The following is a 22,040-nucleotide window of genomic DNA, read 5'->3' as shown; positions in this document are numbered from 1 at the left end:
GTCCTCAAAGAACTATTTGACCCTTTTTTTTTTTTTTCCATTGGAGCAGGACAAGTGATATAAAGAAGAGTCAGAATTTGCCCCAAATATTTCTCTGGCTCAGAAAAAGGCTGAACAGCTTGCCTACTGTTACTGTTGTGGGATGCTAAGATAAAATAGATGTTTTTGTTGTTCTTCCATGACTTTTCTTGACAGATACTTACTACCATATGTTGTGTTCTTATAAAATTTCAGCACCAGATTTTCAAAAGTATCTAATACATCTGATAAGATTTCCAATAACTATCTCCATTTGAAGTTTCCTCGTTTGAGAAATTACTTCATTCAAGTATCTCCATTTGAGTTCAGTGTCTCCAAGTCAAATGCCTGAGTAGAGATAAGATATTTTAGAAATCCTTTGTAAGCTGTTAAAACTCCGGCCTCAAGTTCAGTTGAAAATATTTCCCTACAGGGCTTATGGAAGTTATATGAGTACCCTGCTTCTCCATCTCTAAAACCTTCCTCATAGATGATTTGCTGAATATACAGCTTCAATATGTTCTCATTCAGCAAGATTCCTTGTCCTCCTCAAGTGGGTGCATACAACTTTATTAATCAAATGCAATTGATCCAGATCCTAGAGTAGGTCTTCACAGATCCTAGAGTAGGTCTAACTGCATATGTAGGGACCTTGCATTACTAACAGTGAACCTGCCTACTTCTGCAGGCCAAGAGACAGTACAACACTTGTTTATATGTTGTGGCTTATTTTGTCCTACTAACGTCTGAACCACTTAGAGATTTGTGGGTCTGTGCAAGCTATCCAGGACAACCACTAGACAGTGAAAGAAAAATGCACTCTCTACTGGTCTAATTACACTAGAACATTATGCAGAAACTCTCAAAACAGTCCTCTCTCAGCGTGGCTTTGTCATGGGTGAAAGTTGTGTTAGTGTTTCGGCCAGCTAGTCAGCTGTGACTCAGATATACATAGCTCTGCACTGTGCCTTGAAAATATAACCTCAGTTGAATTAAACAGTTGTTATGACTGTTAGAGACTAAACATAGATCTAACGCTTAGGGCCTCAGAGCATCATTAGGAGCCCCAAAAGTCCTAGGTGGGTGGATAATCTCCAGGAATGGGAGGTTCCTTGAGTGCATAGGAAGATGTTCTGCTAGATATTTTGTGTAACGACAACAAAGATTTAAAGATGAAGAAAGAAAAAGATACAGTACCCTCACTAAGGTGTGAAGATTTCAGGATCTCCAGGAAGTTAAGCTAAACACAGACTTGGAAAATGTTGTAAAATTATATCAAAGGCTTAAGAAATAAAACAGGAGATGATAGATTATTGACTAAGGCTCCAGCCTGTCAAAAGCTAAGTCAGAAGAGACCATGCAACAAGTGAAAGGTCTACCCACAATAGTAGATACCAATATTCCCAAAGGGAGGAAGTTGGGGTAGTATGTGTACTCTTAGCTTGTCCCATATTTTATCCTTTAAGTTAGCAGTCTTTGAAAAATTACAGTATTATATTAAATGTCTGATTAAACATAAGAGAAGCTTTAAAACCTGTAAGGTGGACTCAAGTGAAGCTGAAAAAATGTACATTTTTAAATCAATATTTTTTTTAATTGCTACATACTAATTTTTGTATTGGCTTGAATTGTATTCAGTATTGTCAAAGCATTCATTGTCTGAAATAAATTGGAAGATAATTCTAGCTCCTGGAAATAGTCTGGAGGAATACAAAGACAAAAAGTTACAGGAGAAGCATATTATTCAAGTTAGTGATTCTGACATTTAGTTAGCATATAGGATACTTTCCTCTGCTTTACATCACTCCTAATTAGACTGCCCTATTCCATTTTGTCTTCTCCATTTCCCTCCTTGCTTTTGTCTTCTGTCACAAAGCTGAAGTTCTGCGTTACCAGTTCATCTCTTTACTACACCTCAGGATGGTACATGTGTCCAGAAACACAGGCCAAAACGAACAGATTCATCACAGCCTTAATGACAGCTGGCTGCATGCTGAGTGAATTCTTAAATTCCCCCAAACTACCTTTTTGCCAAAACATGTGGAGTTGCAGCATTCAACATTTTATTGGGACTGTTATCTCCAAATGAAGAATGACTCCACTGGAAAAAAAATATTTTATATCAGCTGCAGACCTATTTTTAACTTCTTGTTTGGTGAAACTTCAGGAAACATAATTAGCCATATGTTGTGAGATGTTCGCCAAGTCTTAAATTCAATTTTTGCAGACCACATTTGAGCACTACCTTGTCCACAACTTTACACTGTTGGAATCAGAAGATTTTTTTTGTTTGTTTGTTTTTAAATGAGAATGTGATTCTTCATATTTCTTTGGATAAATATTTCTGTTTATGAAGGTTTTAGAACTGGCAGTACTAAAGATTGAAATCTTCCATTTGTTTATATGGGAAGGCAAGAGTACTGGAATCATCCCCTAATTCTGTCACTTATGAACTTCAAAACTTGCGTTGGGGTGATGGTGTTCTCAGAGAGAGAAAAGTAGAGCAGGTCAGGAACATTCATTCTCCTCCACAAGTATTTGTAGTACAAACAGAACAAGATTATTCTAATCAAAAGCATAGACAGAAAATGTTAACTTTTTTGTTAAAAATAAGAGCTTCTATGTAAACAAGAGGTGTGGGTATTTTTGTTTTATTTTGTTTTGTTTTTCCCCAAAGGAAATCTAAATAGTCAAATTTCAAATTGGATTAAAACAAATTGAAAGATTAAGTCATATCTGGCTAAGTCTTGGTATGGAATTATAGTCAGGTGCCTCATTATAACATCATATCTTTTGACCAAAATTCCTATTTGGGCTGCTTTTCCTGAAATACGATTATAGTTCTTCCTCAGGAATTTTTCTGTGAAATGAAGTTCAGTTTCTGCTCCCTGAATAAGCAGTTTGGACTATGTGATTCAGACAAATGTGACCTTTCTATTTCTATAGAAGAAAAAAGAAAATTGTTTTGCTATAAGAATGGTAAGACTGAAATTTTCCTAGCCAAAGAAGTTTTCTTTGGTTCCCCTATGATTATAGGTGGTCTGGTTCCAACTTCTCTTTTTTTTTTCATAAAGTCGCCAAATATAAGAAGGACAAGATGTCTTACATGTTATGGTCCATGTCATGGATGGAGCAGAAGTGTATGAAGGCTAGAAGGAAAGGAGGGAGGAGCATTTGGGACAGTTTCACACTGTTGGCTGGCTAACAAATAGTTTGCCATAAACGTAGGGCTTCTGCAGCCTCTGTGCTCTCTGTCCCAGCTGTCTCTGTACTGGTAAATTCTTGGTAATTGAAAGTGAAGCCTCTTGGCTATAATCATTTAAAAGAAACAGCTCCTATATTCTTCTGTTTCCATGTATTTGTGTTGACTGAAGACTGTTATATATCAGTTTGTAGTTCAGCCTTACTTTCATTGACTTGTTTTACTTGCTTTTTTTCAGTTGACCTCATTGCTGCTTGACAGAAGTTTATGCAAAACATTTGGATTGTTGCAGATCTGTTTCTAGCAAGGTTAAAGGAAGAGAAATAACTCTATTGAAATTGCATATTGACAAGATAGAGAACTTCATGTATAAGTCACCTTCATTTTCAGTTGGCTTACACGAGGTTACATGTATAGTTGGCATTCTGAGAAACCTAAGTTAAGGTCAATCCATTGAGATGAATCACAAGATTGCTATGAATTTTCATAACTGACTCATGGTTCAATATAGAGTGAGTAACATCACCATGTCTGATACAGTACAATACAAGGATCTAAATATCCAGAATAACAAAAAGCAATGCGAGTAAAAAATTATGTTTAATTACTTTTCAGTGAGTATTGACTTCAGTCTTGTTGCTTTATAAAGCTTTCAAAGCACAAATAATATAAGTGTTGATAATTTAAATAAGCTTCATCTGTAAAAATGATTAATCAAGTTTTCTTTTTTTGTTTGTTTTGTTACAGAAATCAGGAACTTACTTAACTGAATGCCTTTTTTTTGGTTGTGTTAGAGCTGAGACAGGATTTATTTGGTTAGCTGGGGTATGTGAGGTTAGTTCTTTCAGTTAATCTGTTTCTCAGTAGCTGAAGGCTTTTCTTAATATTACAGATAACTTTATATAGAGAAGAATTCACTAGTTTAAAGAACTAATAGAGAAGACTAGAACTAATTGAAAAGAATAAAGCTCACTGTGCAGCAAAATGGGAATCTGCAATATCTCTTTTATAGTAGGTAGTGAGGTTATGAGTAGGTAGTTTTGTTTGTTTGTTTGTTTTCGGGGGGGGGGGGGTTGTTTTCTAAAACCATACAAAACAAAATAACTTGGCTGTTATATTGTAATGTATTGCATACAATACCTGTTCACAATGCTGCTGAATACTTAAGAATTATTCTCTTAATTCTTTAGAGAAGGTTAATTATTCATAGTTCTTTAGTACTTATAAAGCAGTCTAATCCTCATGACCTGTGAAGTCTTTTTTTTTCCATTCTCCGTTTAAGCATTTGACAGCACTTAATGACTTAATTTGCTCTGATTAGCTTACTTTATAAGTCTTCACTAATAAATAAAGATGTTTTTAGTTCAGAATACATGCTAATATGATGCACATAGTCATCAAACTGGAAAAAAAAAATGAATCCATCATGGATATTTTTTTCTATTCCTAGTATCCAGATGTATAGATTAGTAAAGACTGTGAACAAGTCTCTGCTTAGCAATTGTTTTAATTTCAAACCTTAAAAGACATAATCCATTCCCCCCCAGAACACATATACTCTGAAGCTGCACATTAAGGGTTATGTTTTTCCTTTATTGTTTACATTAATATCAATGAATAATGTCTTCCCATGGGGTAATCTAATTATGGTTTGAAATAATTGGTGAACTGGAACAGTGTCATAGATCAAGGAGGAAATTAATAAAAGGGTAAAGGTGAATTATACAGGGCATGAGATCCTAGCTAGGAATAATGAGATAATGAAATTAAGTCAAGTTTCCATCAAACACCAGTGATATCTGTACAGTGAGTTCCACTGAGCAGTGGAACTTGCAGAAGCTCTAGCACATGTGATATTTAAAACTGAGTTGAACAAACATGAAAAAAAATGGATTGTAGGGAACCAATTTTTCACTGGCAATGAGGTGGACTGGATGACCTAATATCTCATTTCTACTGCTAGCGTCTACAAGTCTGTTTAAACAAATACTTGGAATTCTGTATGTCTTCTAACCTCACTTGGACTTCTTTTGTAGCAGGAGCAGCAGGAGCTCATTATCCTGTGAAAGTGCTTGACAGTAAATAGCTTCATTTTCAGTCTTTCATATTGGACAAAATTAAATTTAGGGTACATAGAGCCAAATTGTGCCTACCTGCTTACTTGCAGCAAGGAGAGCTCAGAAAAGCACTTGTCCTATGGATCAAACGAAATCCCCTTAAACTGGCCAACTGCACGTGGGATTTCAAATGGTGGAAAATAAGCAATGACTTCATTAATTTTTGACATTTTAAAATTCTGTTTGCATTTTTGTCTTTTGCAGACCATCTGAAAGGAGAGCTAACCCAGAGGCATATTCAAAGAGCTGTTCTAGGTAAGACTGAAACACTTGGAAGCAACAGGGATCACAAGTTATCTCCTTTGGCTTAATCTTTTTGTTGGGCAGGTTGTACTTTTAACAACAGTTTATGCCACAATGTTGCAACAATAGCCAATACCTTAAAGAACATGGAGTCTGTGAACTTTGCCAGAGATTTGGCTCAAAAGGCATCTTCTTTTATATGTGGTGAGAAAAAAATGGTGAAAAAGCTTTGGTTTGGTGTTTTTGTTTTGTTTTCTTCTAACTGTAAAAGCAATCTTACCAGGGTGACCAAAACAAGAACAGAGAGGTCTAATATCCCTGCATTTTTTAAATTTATTTGTGTGTGTTTATATCCTTTGTGATGACTCTTGGATTCCCACTAACAGATATTGATTTGTCCTAAAACTGAGCCTCTAGTTAGCCATCAATCTAACATCTTTTTAAATTTTCCTCATTCCAAGAGTGACTGAAGGCATATACAGGTCATTTCTTTTACATCTAGTTATAGAAGTTGAAAAGTTATTCCTTGCAGCTTCTGTTGACACAGCTGTGAAGCTATAAGTGTCTACGTAAGTTGTTCACATAAGAGTAAACTCATCCAAATTTGGTTTAAGGTGCTTTAAGTGGACTCCACTGACTTTGTACTGAAACAGCCTAGGAGTGTCCATATCAGACCACTTCTGGAACAGTAAACTGCAGCTAAAATGTAACAGAAAAAAAAAAAAAAAAAAAAAAACACCTCCTGGGGGCAAGAACAAGTTAAGCCCACCTCAATTAGATCCATAAAAGAACCCCTTAAAATGATGTCATGGACCTTCTTCATGTAAAAGATGGAGCTAACTCAGACCTGAATGCATTTTATGGTTTTATTTCAATGGTATACATAACACAGGAAATAATATTTTTCTCTTAATTAGAGAGAGGAAATTTGGGTGCTTGCTTTCCTCACAAAAGTCAGGAAAACAAATTACTGCAAAATAATAAAGTAGTTTCCCCTTTCTCTTTCTAATTTATCCATGTACATGTCAAGCTCTGTTGATGTTAGTATTTTATACGCTTTTTCTTTTTTAATTTTATGTAAAAATCAGCACTGAAAACTAATGCTACCCATGTCAATAAAGCCCAAAAGTCAAACTCAAATTATTTTGATCAGTGTCTGAAGTTCAGCCTGAAAGTGGTAAATTTATTATCACATGGAATTCTTTGTTTAATTCACTGTTTTTAATATTATTTATTCATGATGTCACATTGAGAAGTTACACCAAGATGAATCATAGCAATGCTGTTTATTAGAATTCCTTATTCGATGTTTCCAAAAAATAAGAAGTGATATACTTTCTGCATGTTTCAATCTGCATGATGACATCTTGTATGTCTTATATACTGATTTCTTAATATATAGACATTTGTGTTGCAAATGCTGTTTTGAATAACTATCTAAGCTGGTTTTCATAAAGCGGGTAAGCATAATTTTTTCATGTGTTTAGGAAATGACATAGTAGTGACTTTATCAGCTATACATTCACATTGTAAATATTCTCTTAGTATTCCATAACGTAGCAGGCAACACATGCATTTTTGGCTTTTGTTTTGAACATTGCTATCTGTTTATCATCACTAAGTCTGGACCACACAAAGTATTTTGCAGACTTTTGTTTCCCCTTCGCTATTCATTCTTTTAAATGCTCTGGATATTTTGACTTAATATTTATTCTATGAGTTGGGAGAGTACTATTTGCCTGCCTGCGTATTTGGATGAATATTCTTCCAAGGAGTAACAGGTGTCAAGTCTCCCAAGATCTTTCTTGATGACCAGAATGTCATCAAGATATTTTTAAATGAAAACTGTCTGGTAAAAAGGCTAATTAAGAGTCTGTTGAAATCCCAACATGAAATAAAACACACCATTGTTTCAATTAGAAACTAAGTTAACATCTTCCAGCTGCCTTTTTTTTTTTTCCTTAACTTAAAGCATTTTATAGTTAAAATGCTTTAAGAAGCTATTTTAGTTGGATTTTAAACAGTGTAGATCTGTTTCCCCGATGGCTGTGCTTAAGATGTGAATTTCTCATTGAAGGATAACTCCACTACTTATCCATTGTTCTTAGTGCTCTCTTTTTTATAACACCATATGCTGGAAGTTAACAAAGGACACAAATAGATGGGAGGTTTCACTGGAGGCAAGAGAGTACTCCATGTTTTTCAGTACACAACCAGAAACAATTGAATACTTTGTGTAAAATTGCAAGGATTCACTCTCAGTGTCACTTCCATCTTTATTAATGACAAGAATACCTCATTATGCAAATACCTTCTTTTATTCAGTAAGACCTTTCAGAGTAACATACGGTCTGAAGGGGTAAGAATTGGCAAGATTGAGTCCAAAATTATGATACTTTTTTTTCTCTCTTTTCATATTCTTTCTGCTGTTCTTTACTTCCCTTTCCACCTTCTCATTGATCTCCTCTTTCACTTTTCCTAATTCCTCCTGCCTTAATTTTCCCCCCATTCTTCCATTCCTCCCCTTTTCTGTCTTCTCTCAAGTTTTTCCCTCCACAATATCATTCACTTCTGAATTTTCCTTCTTTAAAGGCTTGTATGATTCTTTCCTCTGCCTTTTCACTTCTTCTGCATGTTTAACTGCATTTTTAGGTAGTATTTAGAATGAAATAATGTGCACAGCACTGAAGTACTGACAGAGCAAAAACAGTGAGTCACCAGGATGCCTCTGGTTGGAAAAGGTGGAAGAAAAGATTGGAAATAAAAGCTTCCTCTGGGTTTGCAATGGTTTAGAATGCAATTGTGTGTTTTTTATTATATCATTATCTGAAGATACTTTAAACTAGCACTTCAATAAAATAAGGACCTGGTTCTTCATTATCTTATTCTGGTGTTACATTGATTGAATGTGATTGCAAATAGACAATTAGGCTAATGTAACATCATTCACCAGCAGTGGGAGGAGACTGAATCCTAAACTGGAACCATCTGATTACCCAGGAAAACCTATGACATACCGTACTGGGAACACAGTCCTATTGGGATGCATGCTGGCAAAGGCATGTTTTGTACAGTAACTTTCCATAACAGAAACAACTGTACTGAGACTAATAAAGATTTGTATATTCAACTGCATCTCAAGTGGAGGCCTCTGTTGTGTTAACTCTGGAAGTTAGAAAGGACTCATGAATATACACTTGGCTCATGTGCCCATATCAACAGAAATGTTTACTAAATCTGCAAGTCCCACAGCTTTTCTGTCAGCTTCAAACAGATCTTGACAGAGTTTCATACACAGAAATTTCATAATGTGCAGCCTGAAACATTTCCTAAATCAAGGTGAAATGATGCATCATCTTCAGCATATCATGCCCCTCTTTAGCAATAATCACAATTACTTTCTGAGCTTAATTGAAATGCAGTTTTGCAGCTTTCCATTTCAAATGTTTTTCCTATCAGTCTCTTTCTCCATTAGCCTCCTTTTTTTCTTTTTTTTTTTTTTTAATAAAAGTTTTGAAACTGTTAGCAACCTATTAGTTCTTTTGGGATTCCCCTGAAAATATCCTGAAGGGGCAACACCTTTTGGTGTCTGGAGAAATTTGTTGGGACCAAATTAATCTCTCTCTTTCTGCACAACTCCATCATTCTCTGTAGAGCTATTTGGGAAAAAAAACGCAATATCTAACATGGATAAAGATGATAAATGTGGGTCTTTGTAAGGAATCTGCAACCTTAGTAACGATTTCAGCATCAAGGCCCAGTTTTATCAACATTTTATTTAAAAAAAAAAAGTATGTTTTCCAGGTTTTGTAACTTTGTTTTTAGAAGTAAGAACATATATTTCTTCTGTTATTGGAAGACCTATTCCCAAGACCATTTTTGAACAAACTTCCTTAGGGAGGGAAAAAAAAAAATATTCTTCATGAAAAATAAAATGACTAGGTGAGTCAAAAATAACATACATTTCAATCCCAGAAAAATGCATACTAGCATTTGGTTTAGAGTCTCAAATACTTCCTTGCCTTTCTTTGATTAGAAGTGAAAGAACAGCATTATCAGAACCAGGATTGTTAGAATCAGGAACTGCTGCTCCCACTTGTCCCACATGAGGCATAGTGCATGTCGTTAGAAAGGTTGTGCCACCATGGTTTATATCTGGTAAGTGTATAGGGGATGCTTAGGAACTGTATGAAAATCCTCCCTGCAACCATTGAAGCATCCCACAGACATATATAAAGTTGACTAGACTAATAATCAATAACAGTCCTGAACTCATCTTCTGTGATCTGTGTGAATGGAAAGCATATAGCACTTCCAAATTGCTGGTTTGCATCAGAGTTAATCTCTTATTTAAATAAATCCATATTTAAATAAAATGAGCTCTGTTTCTTGCACTGCTTTACATCTTGTAACTGAGAAGCCATTTAACTTTGTTCATGTGAAGCAGAGTCTTGATCTGTCCTAATGCCATGAAATGAGGAGGCACAAGTGTTTTCAATCACAAAATGACAGAAGCTGAGAAAAGTGGCAGTCTGTGTTTTCCCACACAAGTCCAATGCAATCCATGGAAAATAATAGATGGCCTGCTTTAAGGCCATCATTCCTGGCACTGAAAAATGGTATCTTATATATAGTCTAAAAAAAGACCTTTGGAGAAATATTCAGTTTGTCTGAAGTCCAGAATTTTAAGGGTTTTTGTTTTGTTTTGTGACAAGAGATAACCGTGTGGGTCTGTTCATGTATTTTCAACCCATAAAATATGCTATTTTTAGGGATAAAAATAGGAAAAGAAAGTATAGTCAGTTTCCAGTGGTCTCTGAATACAGGAAAGATTTCTCTTAGAAATTCACAATTTTGTTATGCATAATATTTAAGTGTGTTGTGTTCTTCAAGTACTTGTGCTTGAAATCTCAACCAACAGCAGTGCTTTTATTGTAAAAGTTCACTGCTCCTGTGCGTGGAGGGCACTGATTTTATTCCTAGGGTGTCCTCTAGTGGTTCCAAAGCCACTCTTTTTAGTGATGGATTTCTTAGGTCTTTCTATTATTTCAAAGGAAAACAATCAGAGATGCTTTGCATTAAGGTTTATTTTTGGTTTTCTGTTTCTGACAATGTTGGTAAAATTGTGCTTGTTGAAAATGATCATTTTTCACAATTACTAGGACAAAGATATAAATAGCAAAGCTGGCTGAAAATTCAGAAAACATTGCCTCTTTTCTTTCTTAAAAAGGAAAGATTTACTCTGCTGATGATAAGGATCTTCTTGAATTTGCTTTGTTTAATTATTGCAACATATTAAATGTCTTTAGAAATATTTGCTAAATAAGTTTTTAGGCAAATACTTGTAATGCTAATGGACAATGAATTTTGAATACATATTTAAGTCATTACACAGGATATTTTAAGTAGATTAGAGGTTCTTTGTAGCTTCTTGTTACTGTAGTGTAGCTAAGTCATTGCAATTATTCCAGGTGTGTCCCACAGGAAAACAGCATAGAATTTGGCTTCGGATAACTGTGAAGTTACACACCATAACAGACTTACTCTCTCAGACTCACATTCTTTTTTTGGGCTTAGTTTCAGTGCCATCTATGCCTAATACAAGGAGCTCTTGCAGAGCTTTTGTATTTTTGTACGTACTAAGTTCTTCTGTGAAGATGATCACAATCCAGAAAAAGAAACAGGGTTTTGAAGCAGCAGCTAGACAAGTGGCAGTGGATCCCATGCCATAGTACTTGACGTTTGTTGTCAGGTGTTATGGTTTTTTGTTTGTTTGTTTCTTTGTTTTTCCCAGTGTTATGTAGGAATGAATTTTCAAAACTGTACAAGTGTATTATAATAAGAAAATTCTTCTTAAACCTGGCCCTTCAGGCCTCAAGCCCACCCAGACCTTTCTTTCAGTAGGTTTCTCTTTAGCTGTTTCTAGGTTGTTTTCTAGTTTTGTTTGCTTCTTTGTATTTCTGTTACTCTTTTTATCAGGTTTTACTAGCTGCAGTGCTAAATTCTAGAGGCAGCCATGAGTTTTCTCTTTCATTGTGTCCTCAAGGAAGAGAGCACTGCATCTTTACGGGAAATCTTTGCAAGAATGTTGTTCTGAACTGTCAGAGAAAATTCTGAGATTGTTTTTGTGTTCCTATTAAGGAACACATATTCTATTCCACATGACCTACTCAGCTTCAGTTTATCAGATCTCAAAAAAGAATAGAAGACATCTTTGGATCAAGTGATATTTTTATTAAGAGTCATGAACTTGTAGCACAGCAATACGGTTCTGAGTTTTATTGACACCGACTTTAAGATTTCGCTGTTGTTAGGACAGCTTGCAGTCTCTAAGTTTTCTTGCAATAAATATTTCTTCCAAAACACTAATGAGTTCAGAGGGAATTGCATTATAATTTAGAGACTCCTTTAGGTGACTAGTAGGTAAAGAGACAGAATCTGGAGATGAAGCTCTTGATTCTCTAATTAGTCTACCAAAATTAAAGTATTAGGAAAAAGATGCTATGAGGATAGTTATATGCGTTAAAAGGGGTCCTCAGAGAGGTTTGCAGGATTTCCATCCTCAGACTTTTCAAGACGTGTTTAGACAACCAAGTCTGATTCAGTTTTCACCCAACTTTGAGGCAACAGCCTCCCAAAGTCCCTCCCAACCAGAGTGTTTTGGTGATTCTAAGATATGACTTGAGGTGACCAAGTGAAAAAAAAAATGTTTTTTTTGCACTGTCTACTGATTCTATGCCTAAGTTAGTTTTGCTCCAATACACCTTGAAGTAGTCTCTCCCTGTTGGCTCTGGTAGAACAACTGTGAGTAACTTACAAGTTAAGGAGCTGCAAACTTCTTCCTTCTGATTACATAAAGTTGAGTTTGTACGTTAAAGGCCATGTCCTGTGGGTTGTTGGGCAGCAGGCTAGTTCGGTACCAGTAAAGGTTTGCTCTGAGAGCTCTTTGTCCATGTAACAAACAGTTTTGTAATCTAATGAACTGTAAACAACCAATGAAGCTATTTTCACATCTGTATTTGCTTTGATTTTTTAAGGGTAAATGTAAAGGCAATAGCAACTTTACTTGATCAAGTAAATCATGTGACAAAGGCGTGAATGACAAATATCAGTGTTAATGGGGTATTCAGTGTTTCAGATCAAGCTACAAATCTGATGCAAAACTTCTTCCATTTTTTGTTTTGTTGTAATGGCCAGAAGAAATAAATTCACTATTTCTTTACCCAAAATTTTTCAAATTTTTAAGATCAAAAGAAAATAATGACTTGCAACAAGTAGTTACTGATGATGATAATATCCCACAAACATGCAGAGATTGCATATACTTCTCCAGATAAAAATCTTTTGGATGAACTATAATTGTTTCTGAATGTCAGGATTGTCTCCTCATATGCAGTACAGTATAAGTCAGCTGACAACTACCAGGACATTTTAATTAAACACAATGTCCTTTCCTTCATACAAAAGACCTGTTTGAGTGATGAGAAATGAGTAAATATTTATATATTTTTTCTTGCACCTTCTTCATCTTGTAGCCCAGCACTGAGAGCCTCACTGTTCAGCTCCTACAGCTGATGGATATATGCATGGAAGTACTAGCAAAAGTGTGGCACTTGGCGTGAAGTATGAAGGTGGACAACAGGGATAGAGGGTCCCAGAAACATATTCTGGTCCCCCAAACTGTGCAAGCTGTATATAGCTCTAGTCTAGTACACGTGCCAGAACACTGAAAAATATCAGCATGAATCTCTAAGAATAATGTTTCTGCTGACATGAAGTCCTATGGTTGTGGCTTCAGAAATTTTTGAGAAAACTTCCACTTCATACCAACATTTACAAAAGGATTTGTGAAACTTTTTTAGAGGGCTTCTTTTAGCTAAATTGGAGAGTGGAAACAAAACTTCTGCAGTACTTTGGTCTTTATTGCATACTTTACTAAATTCAGGTCATGATATATTGATTTTATTAACAATGCTGTGCTTTTTTTCCATTTTACTTCTCTCTTGCAGATGAAATGTTTTCTACTAATACCTTGTAGCAGAAAGATGAAACTTGTTCAGGCTGATACTACTTTGATTTGATTCCTTACACATTTCAGAGTATTGACACTTGAATCAACCTCTTTTTTGTGAATTGAAGTGACATGTCAGTTGCTTGACCCATCTACCCATACACAGCTTAAACAGAAGCAATTAAGTATAGAACATGTATGCTTATTTTTCCTTTTTTTTTTTTTTTTGTGAATGACATTGCTGCTATAAATTCAATGTACAGCCCCAAATAGGTGCTTTTGTGCATTGTTATAAGTGTTTGTACTGACAAACATGGCTGGAGTTCCACGCAGAATGCACGTTAAATACCCACTAGTTTTAGAAAATGTTGGACCTACTGAATTGATAACACAGTTACTGTGTGCACTGCATTCCTAAATGTTATGTGCAAGCATAGGATTTACTGTGCATGCATATGCATATTGCTCATTCACAGCAAGTCTGGCTCTTACCAGAACTGAGAATTGTACATCTGCTTATCTGAGGGTTCTCAGCAAAACACATGGGCACACCAAGCTTCAGTATCTCTACTACGTGCTGTGACACTCAGGATGACTATACCTTTATCACCTTTAGGTATTTCTCATTCTTTTTGCAATAGTTATGGTGCTGTTTAATAACTGCTGTCTCCACCTCAAATATCGGTTATCCCTTTGTCTAATACTATGAACAACATAAGTGATGCAACAATAATCTTATGTAATCTAATGGAAAAATGCATTTAGGCAAGAATCTGAATTAGTAGGGGTTTCCAGACTATGACCCAGCTACATTACTATTCCACTAAATCAAGTGATGTTTATGGAACAAATTAAACTTGAAGCTTTTTTTTTTTCTTTCTTTCTTTCTTCACAGTAAATTGCACTTGTATATTTGGAAACCAACAGGGAACTTTTAGCCACAATGGTTTCAGAAACCTTCATGGCTTGAGTGCAGCTGAAGTGTAGGCAACGCCTTCTGTTTCATGTGTCCTGTATTTTCAGGAGCAAATACACAGATGACTAGTTTCAAAAAAGAGACTTAAGGGAATTGAAGTGTGAGTCTGTATTTACACAAAAGAGCTCAAAGAGACTGGAAAAAAAAAATCTCTACTTTCCAGGTGTGCATTGGAAGTCAATTTGCTTGAGCCAATCTTAAGCCAGTAAAACAGTAAACAATACAATGGCACATAGAGAAGAGCATAGCGATGGATCCTTTTTCTAAATTCAGTGACTAAAATAAAAATAAGAATAAACAAAATACACATACTTTAATCCCCCCCCTACACACACACATTTATAAAACACCGAAAATGAGACAGTTTATTCCAAGGTATGCTTAGGACCACCTGGCCAAAATTTTAAAAATCTATTACATTAGGATTAAGGGTAAAGTGCTCTAAAACCCACAACATAAACTCTTCCAGACATTAGGATATTTTCCATTTGCACATGAGTTTCACTGTGCATACCCATCTTTGCTTTTGTATAAGGTACACATGGTAGTGCCTGGTGACAAACATAGGTTGACATGTCCTAGGAGAGGAATAAGAAAAAAGAACAGGAGAATTGCTTGCAAGATGATCCTGAATAGCAACCGAAGGGTAGCTCTTTAAAAAGCTAAAATGACAACATATGCTGCAGTTTGAAAGAACTGAAGCCTGAGTTTGCCAAAAGCTGCAAAGCTGATAAATAAAGCAATAAAAATATTAACTGGACACTGAAGTCAATTCTAAATTTGGTTACTTCAAGTGACTATAAATTTAAGTAGATAAACACAAGACTATCCAGTGAAAAAATGAAAATCTTTGACTGCAAAAGTACAGATGGAGGGCAGGGCACAATGTTATTTGAGGCACAAGGACAATAAATCCCTAGGAGTCTGACTTCCAGGATATACTCAGGTTGAGAAATATATGAGTGCCCCAGAGAATATAAAGTTCAAGGTCACAGAGAGTTTCTTGCAAAATTTTGTGACTGTAGACAAGAATCTGTCAGAGTATTTCAAGTTGTTGCCTGCTTGCAGTAAACTATGGTGATTACACTTGGTATCTCATACTGGAAATAATGTTTTTCATCCATGCTTTCTATAATGCTTTGAAACAGACAGATTGTTAGCAGGTGCTATCATTTCTTTCTGGTACTGTGTGATTTGGTAATGTGGAAAGTGTTGTAAAATTCACTGCTTCTTTTGCTCCAGAATTGGCCCTCTCATTCAAGTAAAAACATTATAAATTAATATGCCTCTTACAATATTGTTTGTGAAAAAAAAAAAAAAAATCTTTATGCCATGAATTGTCAACTCATGCAGGGTTCACCTTCCTCTTTAAGTAGGCAGCTGGTATCAGTTGTGTCCTGTGTCCATTCTGCCAAATGGGTTTTATTTGAAGACAGAACAAGAGCAGTTAACCTAAAGATAAATACATATATTGCTAGCTGTTTTGCTACCAAATGTTGCACTGTCAAAACCTCTTCCCTGCATTGTGTTACTCAGTACTCAGTTAATAAAAGACCCCGAATGTAGGATTCATAAGCTTTGCCTCTCAGTTGTATGTCTAGTTACACTAATGTAGAGGAACTAATACTCCTCAGGAGTACGCTGCTGACTTCTGCTAAAATAACTCTGTTGTACAGAATTGTATAGAAGTAAGCCAGCAGAAGCCCCTTGCATATACACAGGCAATATTTTTCTAAACATGTACACTATGCATCCTCTACATCCCTGAAACATGGGTCTGAAACCTAGATAAAATGATTTGATGTTTTAATACACTTTTTCTGTTTCTATATAGACAGGGAGATATATAATAAAAAGGAAGCTCTTTAGAGGAAGAAAAACCTGTAGCAAAAATAAATTCTTCTTAGTTATCTATTTTCTATGTTTAAGCAAATACTACGCTTTGTGCATTTTACTGTCTAGTCACTCATTTGTCTCTCTTGTATTATTTTAAATATCTGAGCCTGCCTATTGAGGAATGCTACTATTTAGATGTGAGATACAGAGCACAACCTGAGCCAGTAACCTCTGCCTTAGCTTCCTAGCTTGAGCTGTAGCTGATATTGCTGGTGGGAGGAGAGGGCTGCGAGGTGTCAGCAGCAGGAGCCCAGGTGCGCAAAGAGGCCAAAAGCATGGATTCAGGAAAGTGAGGGGGACGAAAGAAGTAGCAGGGAAGCAGCAGCAAACAAGAGGGTTGAAAAACACTGCACCAGACCATAGATCTCCTTTGCTTGGAACATCAGGAAAGATCCACGTGTTCATTGATGTATATTACAGTAGGCAGTTTCAAAAATGTCTTGTCTCTAGAGTGAATGCCCTTCAGTTCACAAGCATGTTGCTGCAATGAGCAGGCATGACAAAAAACTGACCTGGAGACTGCAATAGAATGGGAAAATGCATCAGAGAACTTAAAAAGCAGCGCCCAAATAGGCATGTCCTGGGACTTGACTTACCACAGGACTTCTTCACCTGACACTGCAATCAGATCTGTTCTGCTCTTGTGACTGGAACACACTGATGGACATATAAGTTTTAGCCCTTTGCTTGATGAAATATCCAGTGCTTTCTCTTGCTGCCAGGGCCACATCAGCTTGCAGTGTACTCATCTCTTTCTATTGTGTATGTATACAAAACTTTGGACAGCTCACCTTGTCCACAGCTGTATTTCTTGTTTTCATCACCAACATTTTCCTAGAGGGAACATGCGTAGCTACACTCGGGATTGAGAATGGTGAGGCCTTTGCATCACAGAGGTACTTTATTTGTTCATAAAAGGCTTTATTACAATTTCTGCAGATAACTTACAACCTAATAATCCCTTCTACAGAGTATAATCATCATCAGCAAAATATTTTTCTTGGTGTTTTTATATACGTCACCAAATTCTGCCTAAGGCTGCCCTTTGAGATCCAGTACAAAAATATTTTTCCAAGTACTCAAAGTTACGTGTGCTGAGCCCTGCTTTCCTGGAAGCAGCTGAACACCTGCCTGATGATGGGAAGTAGCGAATGGATTCCTTGTTTTGCTTTGCTGGGCCATGTAGCTTAGCTTTGCTTTACCTAGTGAGTTGTCTTTATCTCAGCCCATGAGTTCTTGCACTTCTACTTTTCCAATTCTCTCCAGCATCACACCCAGAGAGAGAGTGAGCAAGGGGCTGTTAGCTGCCTGTTGGGGTTAAACCACAACAATGTTCAAATAAATCAGGGAGGAAAAGCCACAATATTATGGTCCTGCATTGCTCTGTAATGACTAGCAGAATTTGCTGATGCTTTCAGGTAGGGAAGTTCACCCTTCAAAAACAGCACTGACATTTTAAGTTGCTTCTGTCTTTCACACTAAATTATCTCTCTTCATTATAGGGGAGTCTCACCTCCTGAACTCAGACACCCTGGCAGACTGTGTGAATAAGACAAATGCACTTCAGCGTGCCCAGGAGAGTCCCTTTCAACCACTGCTCGAGCTCAGCCTGGCTGGCTTCGTGATGGAATGCATTAAGGATGCTCACATGGTCTGTGAGCATGGCTCATCTGGGAGGCAGTAACTCCCTAAATCATTTTGGCTTGTTCCACGAGAGCACATTTCTCTCAAGCCTGGATGCTGCGTGTTCATGAAGGGCAGACCAAATGTCAGCCCTCAGGAGCTCTGCAGGGCTTGTCTTCCCTCGAGCATCTTGCGTAGCTCTGTGCCTTGCTGCTTTACGCCTTCTTCCTGAGGATGACAAATCAGAAAATACCAATGCCCTGAAATCATTGATAGGTTTACTGCTTTCCTTGAAGTTTCTGGCATGATTATTAAGGCCTTCTCATCATCTGTTGTGTTCAGTTATACTACATGATATAATGCCTTTTTTCTAGCATGTCCTCTGCCATGTTGTTTGTATCTCCTGACTTCTGTATTCATTTTAACATTCCAGTTTATTTTTTAATCTTCTGAGGGTACCATCTCTACCAAAATGTCTTCTCCCTATCGTTCTTTTGTAGTCTGCACATCCAGCAAAGCCTTTAGCTGTATGAAACAAGAAGTGTGCATGGACTTTGTCCATCTTGGCTGTCTGTTTTAACATGCTTGACCTAAGTACTCTAAATGAAATAAAATGCTTTTCGGTTTCATTTGTACTAGGCTACAGGGTGCTACAACAAAAGATTAATGGCTATAGCTGGCGTGCTGACAGGCAGAGAGGGGTCATTGCTGCCCTCTTGTTCCAGACGGATTCCATTCCTCGAAGAAAGGCTGCACTCCTTAGGCCTAATGACAGGTTGACATAGAATTTATTTTCTTGGCAGAAATAGCGGTTGGGATGGAAACGTGCATGTATTGTACAGCAAATCTTTTGTTTCTTTCATTTTTCTTCAGTTAAAAAGGTTAAATATGTTTTCTTGGGAACCTTAAACTATTCTCATTCATTCTAGAAATAGAAACTGTTGTAATACTAGTAGGTAATTATACATTTCCTTTCACTGCTGAAATAAACCCAGTTCATACAATGCACGATGGAAAGGCTGTTTTGCTGTCTTTCAGAAGAACCGTGTTGTGTTTTGCATGCTAACTAGCTCTGTTGTGGGACAGGGAAATCCTGAGCGGCTTTCTTAGATTAACTTGGGCTAAATTATCTTGGAGTATTTATGCAGTTCTCCTCTGCCTTGAAAAATTTCTCGGACACAGTTTCAGGCTATTTTTCTTTTTCACATAAATTGTCTGAATTTATTGCTTATCAAAATTACTTCATTTATTGTTTACCAAAGTTACATCTCCAGTGTTTGTCTTTTCTTTATGTTTCTCTGTTTCCAGGCACTAGCACAGCTACTGCTGAATCTTCCTACTTGTCTGCATAACTATCAGGTTAAATGCATTCATTTAGGGTTTTATGTCAAAGCCAAACTTTTTAAATGGACTGGCAAAATCATTTTTATTCATACCTAAAATAAATATTCAAAAAAATCAAAACAATGTAAATCACTAAAGTTATCGAGTCTTTCTTAAATTAAGTAAGGCCTAAACAAAGAATTTGAAAAAACACTTCCAGAAGAGAAAAACTGCTATAGACCTCTATTTCATTACCTACCTCTTAAAACCAGCTTGTATTCTAATTTGAAGTTGTTTCTTTAGAAATCAAATGCTCATTGCTCTGGTCATTTCTTCTCTAGCTGTGTCTAATCCTTCTGAAGATCTAAATACGCTTGACCCAGTGGAAGAGAAACTTCGAACCCAAATTGAGGAAGAGAAAAAAAGGTATTACTTTTGCCTCAAATCATCCTTCAGAAGATAAAGTATACTGATATTATATTACAGTTTTATACATACAGTTAACCTCAAGGTTTTCTCTGACATATTAAAAAATGTTAGCTTTGTGGTGCACAGGTAGCTTTTAAATTTATGTATATTCTGTTGGTTTGTCTGTAAGATGCCACAGTAAGCGAATGGAAAACCTTTATGATAGGGCTAAAGGTCAAAAATTAATAAAATGACTTTATGTCCCTCTTGAGGATTAGTATTAAAACTTTGTTCTTTGAATCCAAATGTACTATGAAACATCTTTGTAGATTCATGAATGTCTCGCCTTCCTTGACCCAAGGAAAACCTTTTGTCTATACAGGACTAAGTAAGTGTAAATAATATACAGAATATGAATTAGTCAACCAATCCTTCTGTTTGTTTTAATGTAGCTGTAGCTAAGAGGATAAAAGGAAAATAGATGCAAGGATATCAGTTCTAAGTAATTTGCTATCATTTATGTTAGGTGTGACCTATGAGGAAGCTTCTGGCTGTTTCATACTACAGCAAATCTTTGACTACATATTAGTTTCTGTTTGGACGGGGAATCAAGGCATAGCTTGACATATTTGAACCTGTATTTAATTGTTGATCAATTTTGGTCACACTAGAACTTCAGTAATTTTTTTCAATGAAATAATTTTTTTCTGGATAAATTTCTTGTACCTACTGTCTAGTGAAGCTGTCATAAAATATGAGATGTGTTGGAAAATCTTCAATAACCTTTCTTCTTCTTAAATTAGTTATAAAACAATGTACAATCGCTTGAAAGGGCTGAAGGTAGAGATTGAGCACCTACAACTTCTCATGGAAAAAGCAAAGGTGAAGCTGCAAAAAGACTTTGAAGTCTGGTGGTCTGAAGAGGCGGCAAATCTACAGGTATAAAGTCACTTTTGTATTTCTTCTATTTTCACATAAATGTGACATCTTCAATCATTTCTTAAAGAAATACTTAATTGACTAGATAGAAAGCAGTATGAAGGATGAGATTTGGGGCCTGATTCACCTCTACTCATTCCAATGTAAACCAGACAAAGCTAATGTGAATTATGCCTGTATGAAGTTCACACAAACAAAGCAAAACCCTCGCTTTCTGTTCTATTTTCTGTTCTGACATCCTCCCAAACAACTTGAATAAAAGCCAAGAATGGTCCCAAAAATGCCAAAGACTATGAAGGAACATAACATGAATAGAAGAGATTGGAAAATAGAACCTTCTCAATCCTAGCAAAACTATGATTTCATCAGGTTTATGACATGTATATTAGAAAATGGCAGTCATAGTTGTAATATGGACAAAACCCAACAAATATAATCTTTTTTTTCTTTTTTTTTAAGCAATATTTCAGTCTCTTGTAATCTTTCAGCTTTAAGTTCCCAGATCACCAACTGTCAGCGCAGAGCATGTGTGCTCTTGCCATCTAACTGAGCCCCACCATGACCACGATTGCCTGTTTAAGAACCTAGCAGAAACTGTGATCTAATTTAATCACTTCTGTAAGAGATGTAGTGTATGTGAAGTTCATAACACAGTGAGACAGCAACACAGTTTCACAAACACAGGGGACAGTACAGAGGGTCTGGAGGGGGAAGAACCGAAACAACATAACTTTCTTAAGAGCTTCCCTTCAGACACTTTTTCTAATGACTTCGAAGCAGTGACATGGCATCTCACAGGACAGCATTGCCATGAGATGCACATCAGCCTAATGAAAAAGACTGTTAAGTGCAATCCATCCATATCACATTATTAACTGGAAGAAAATATTTACTCCTGGGTGAAAAGTTGTTATAAACAAATAAGTGTTTAGTCAGTATTTTATTTAATTTCATTGAGTAAAAAATTTAAACTACTTTTAAGAAAATAGTCTAAAATAAATACCAGACTTAACATGAGGAACTTAGTTATCCATAAAGCACCATCAAACTAGCTTAAATTCAAGCTAATATTACAAAGTACTTTTCAAATTTAAATCCCCAACCGTATTAGTGGCAAAGAGAATATTTCAGTGACCCTCCTGTCTAAAAATTTAGATTTTGAAAATCACTGAAAGTAATAATCTTGAATCCACTGGAACACAATGTCCACTGTCCTCTAACAGGGGAGGTCCAGGATTTAGCTTCTCATGATTTACCAGTAGAAGATTAAAAACTGGGGAAAAA

At 36.2% G+C, this 22,040-nt stretch overlaps 1 protein-coding gene across 1 annotated transcript in view; it reads left to right on the top strand.

Annotated features, from left to right (window-relative positions):
• KIF6 (kinesin family member 6) overlaps nt 1-22,040 on the top strand; it is a 173,619-nt gene that overhangs the window by 133,719 nt on the left and 17,860 nt on the right. The window contains exons 16-18 of the mRNA XM_083828484.1: nt 5,542-5,592; nt 19,751-19,835; nt 20,621-20,756. Coding sequence (XP_083684610.1) covers nt 5,542-5,592; nt 19,751-19,835; nt 20,621-20,756 — 272 coding nt within the window. The remainder of the gene's footprint in view (nt 1-5,541; nt 5,593-19,750; nt 19,836-20,620; nt 20,757-22,040) is intronic.

This window comes from Anser anser (assembly GCF_964211835.1).
Source record: "Anser anser genome assembly, chromosome: 3".
Lineage (NCBI taxonomy): Eukaryota > Metazoa > Chordata > Aves > Anseriformes > Anatidae > Anser > Anser anser.
This window is presented reverse-complemented; position numbering and strand designations above follow the sequence as displayed.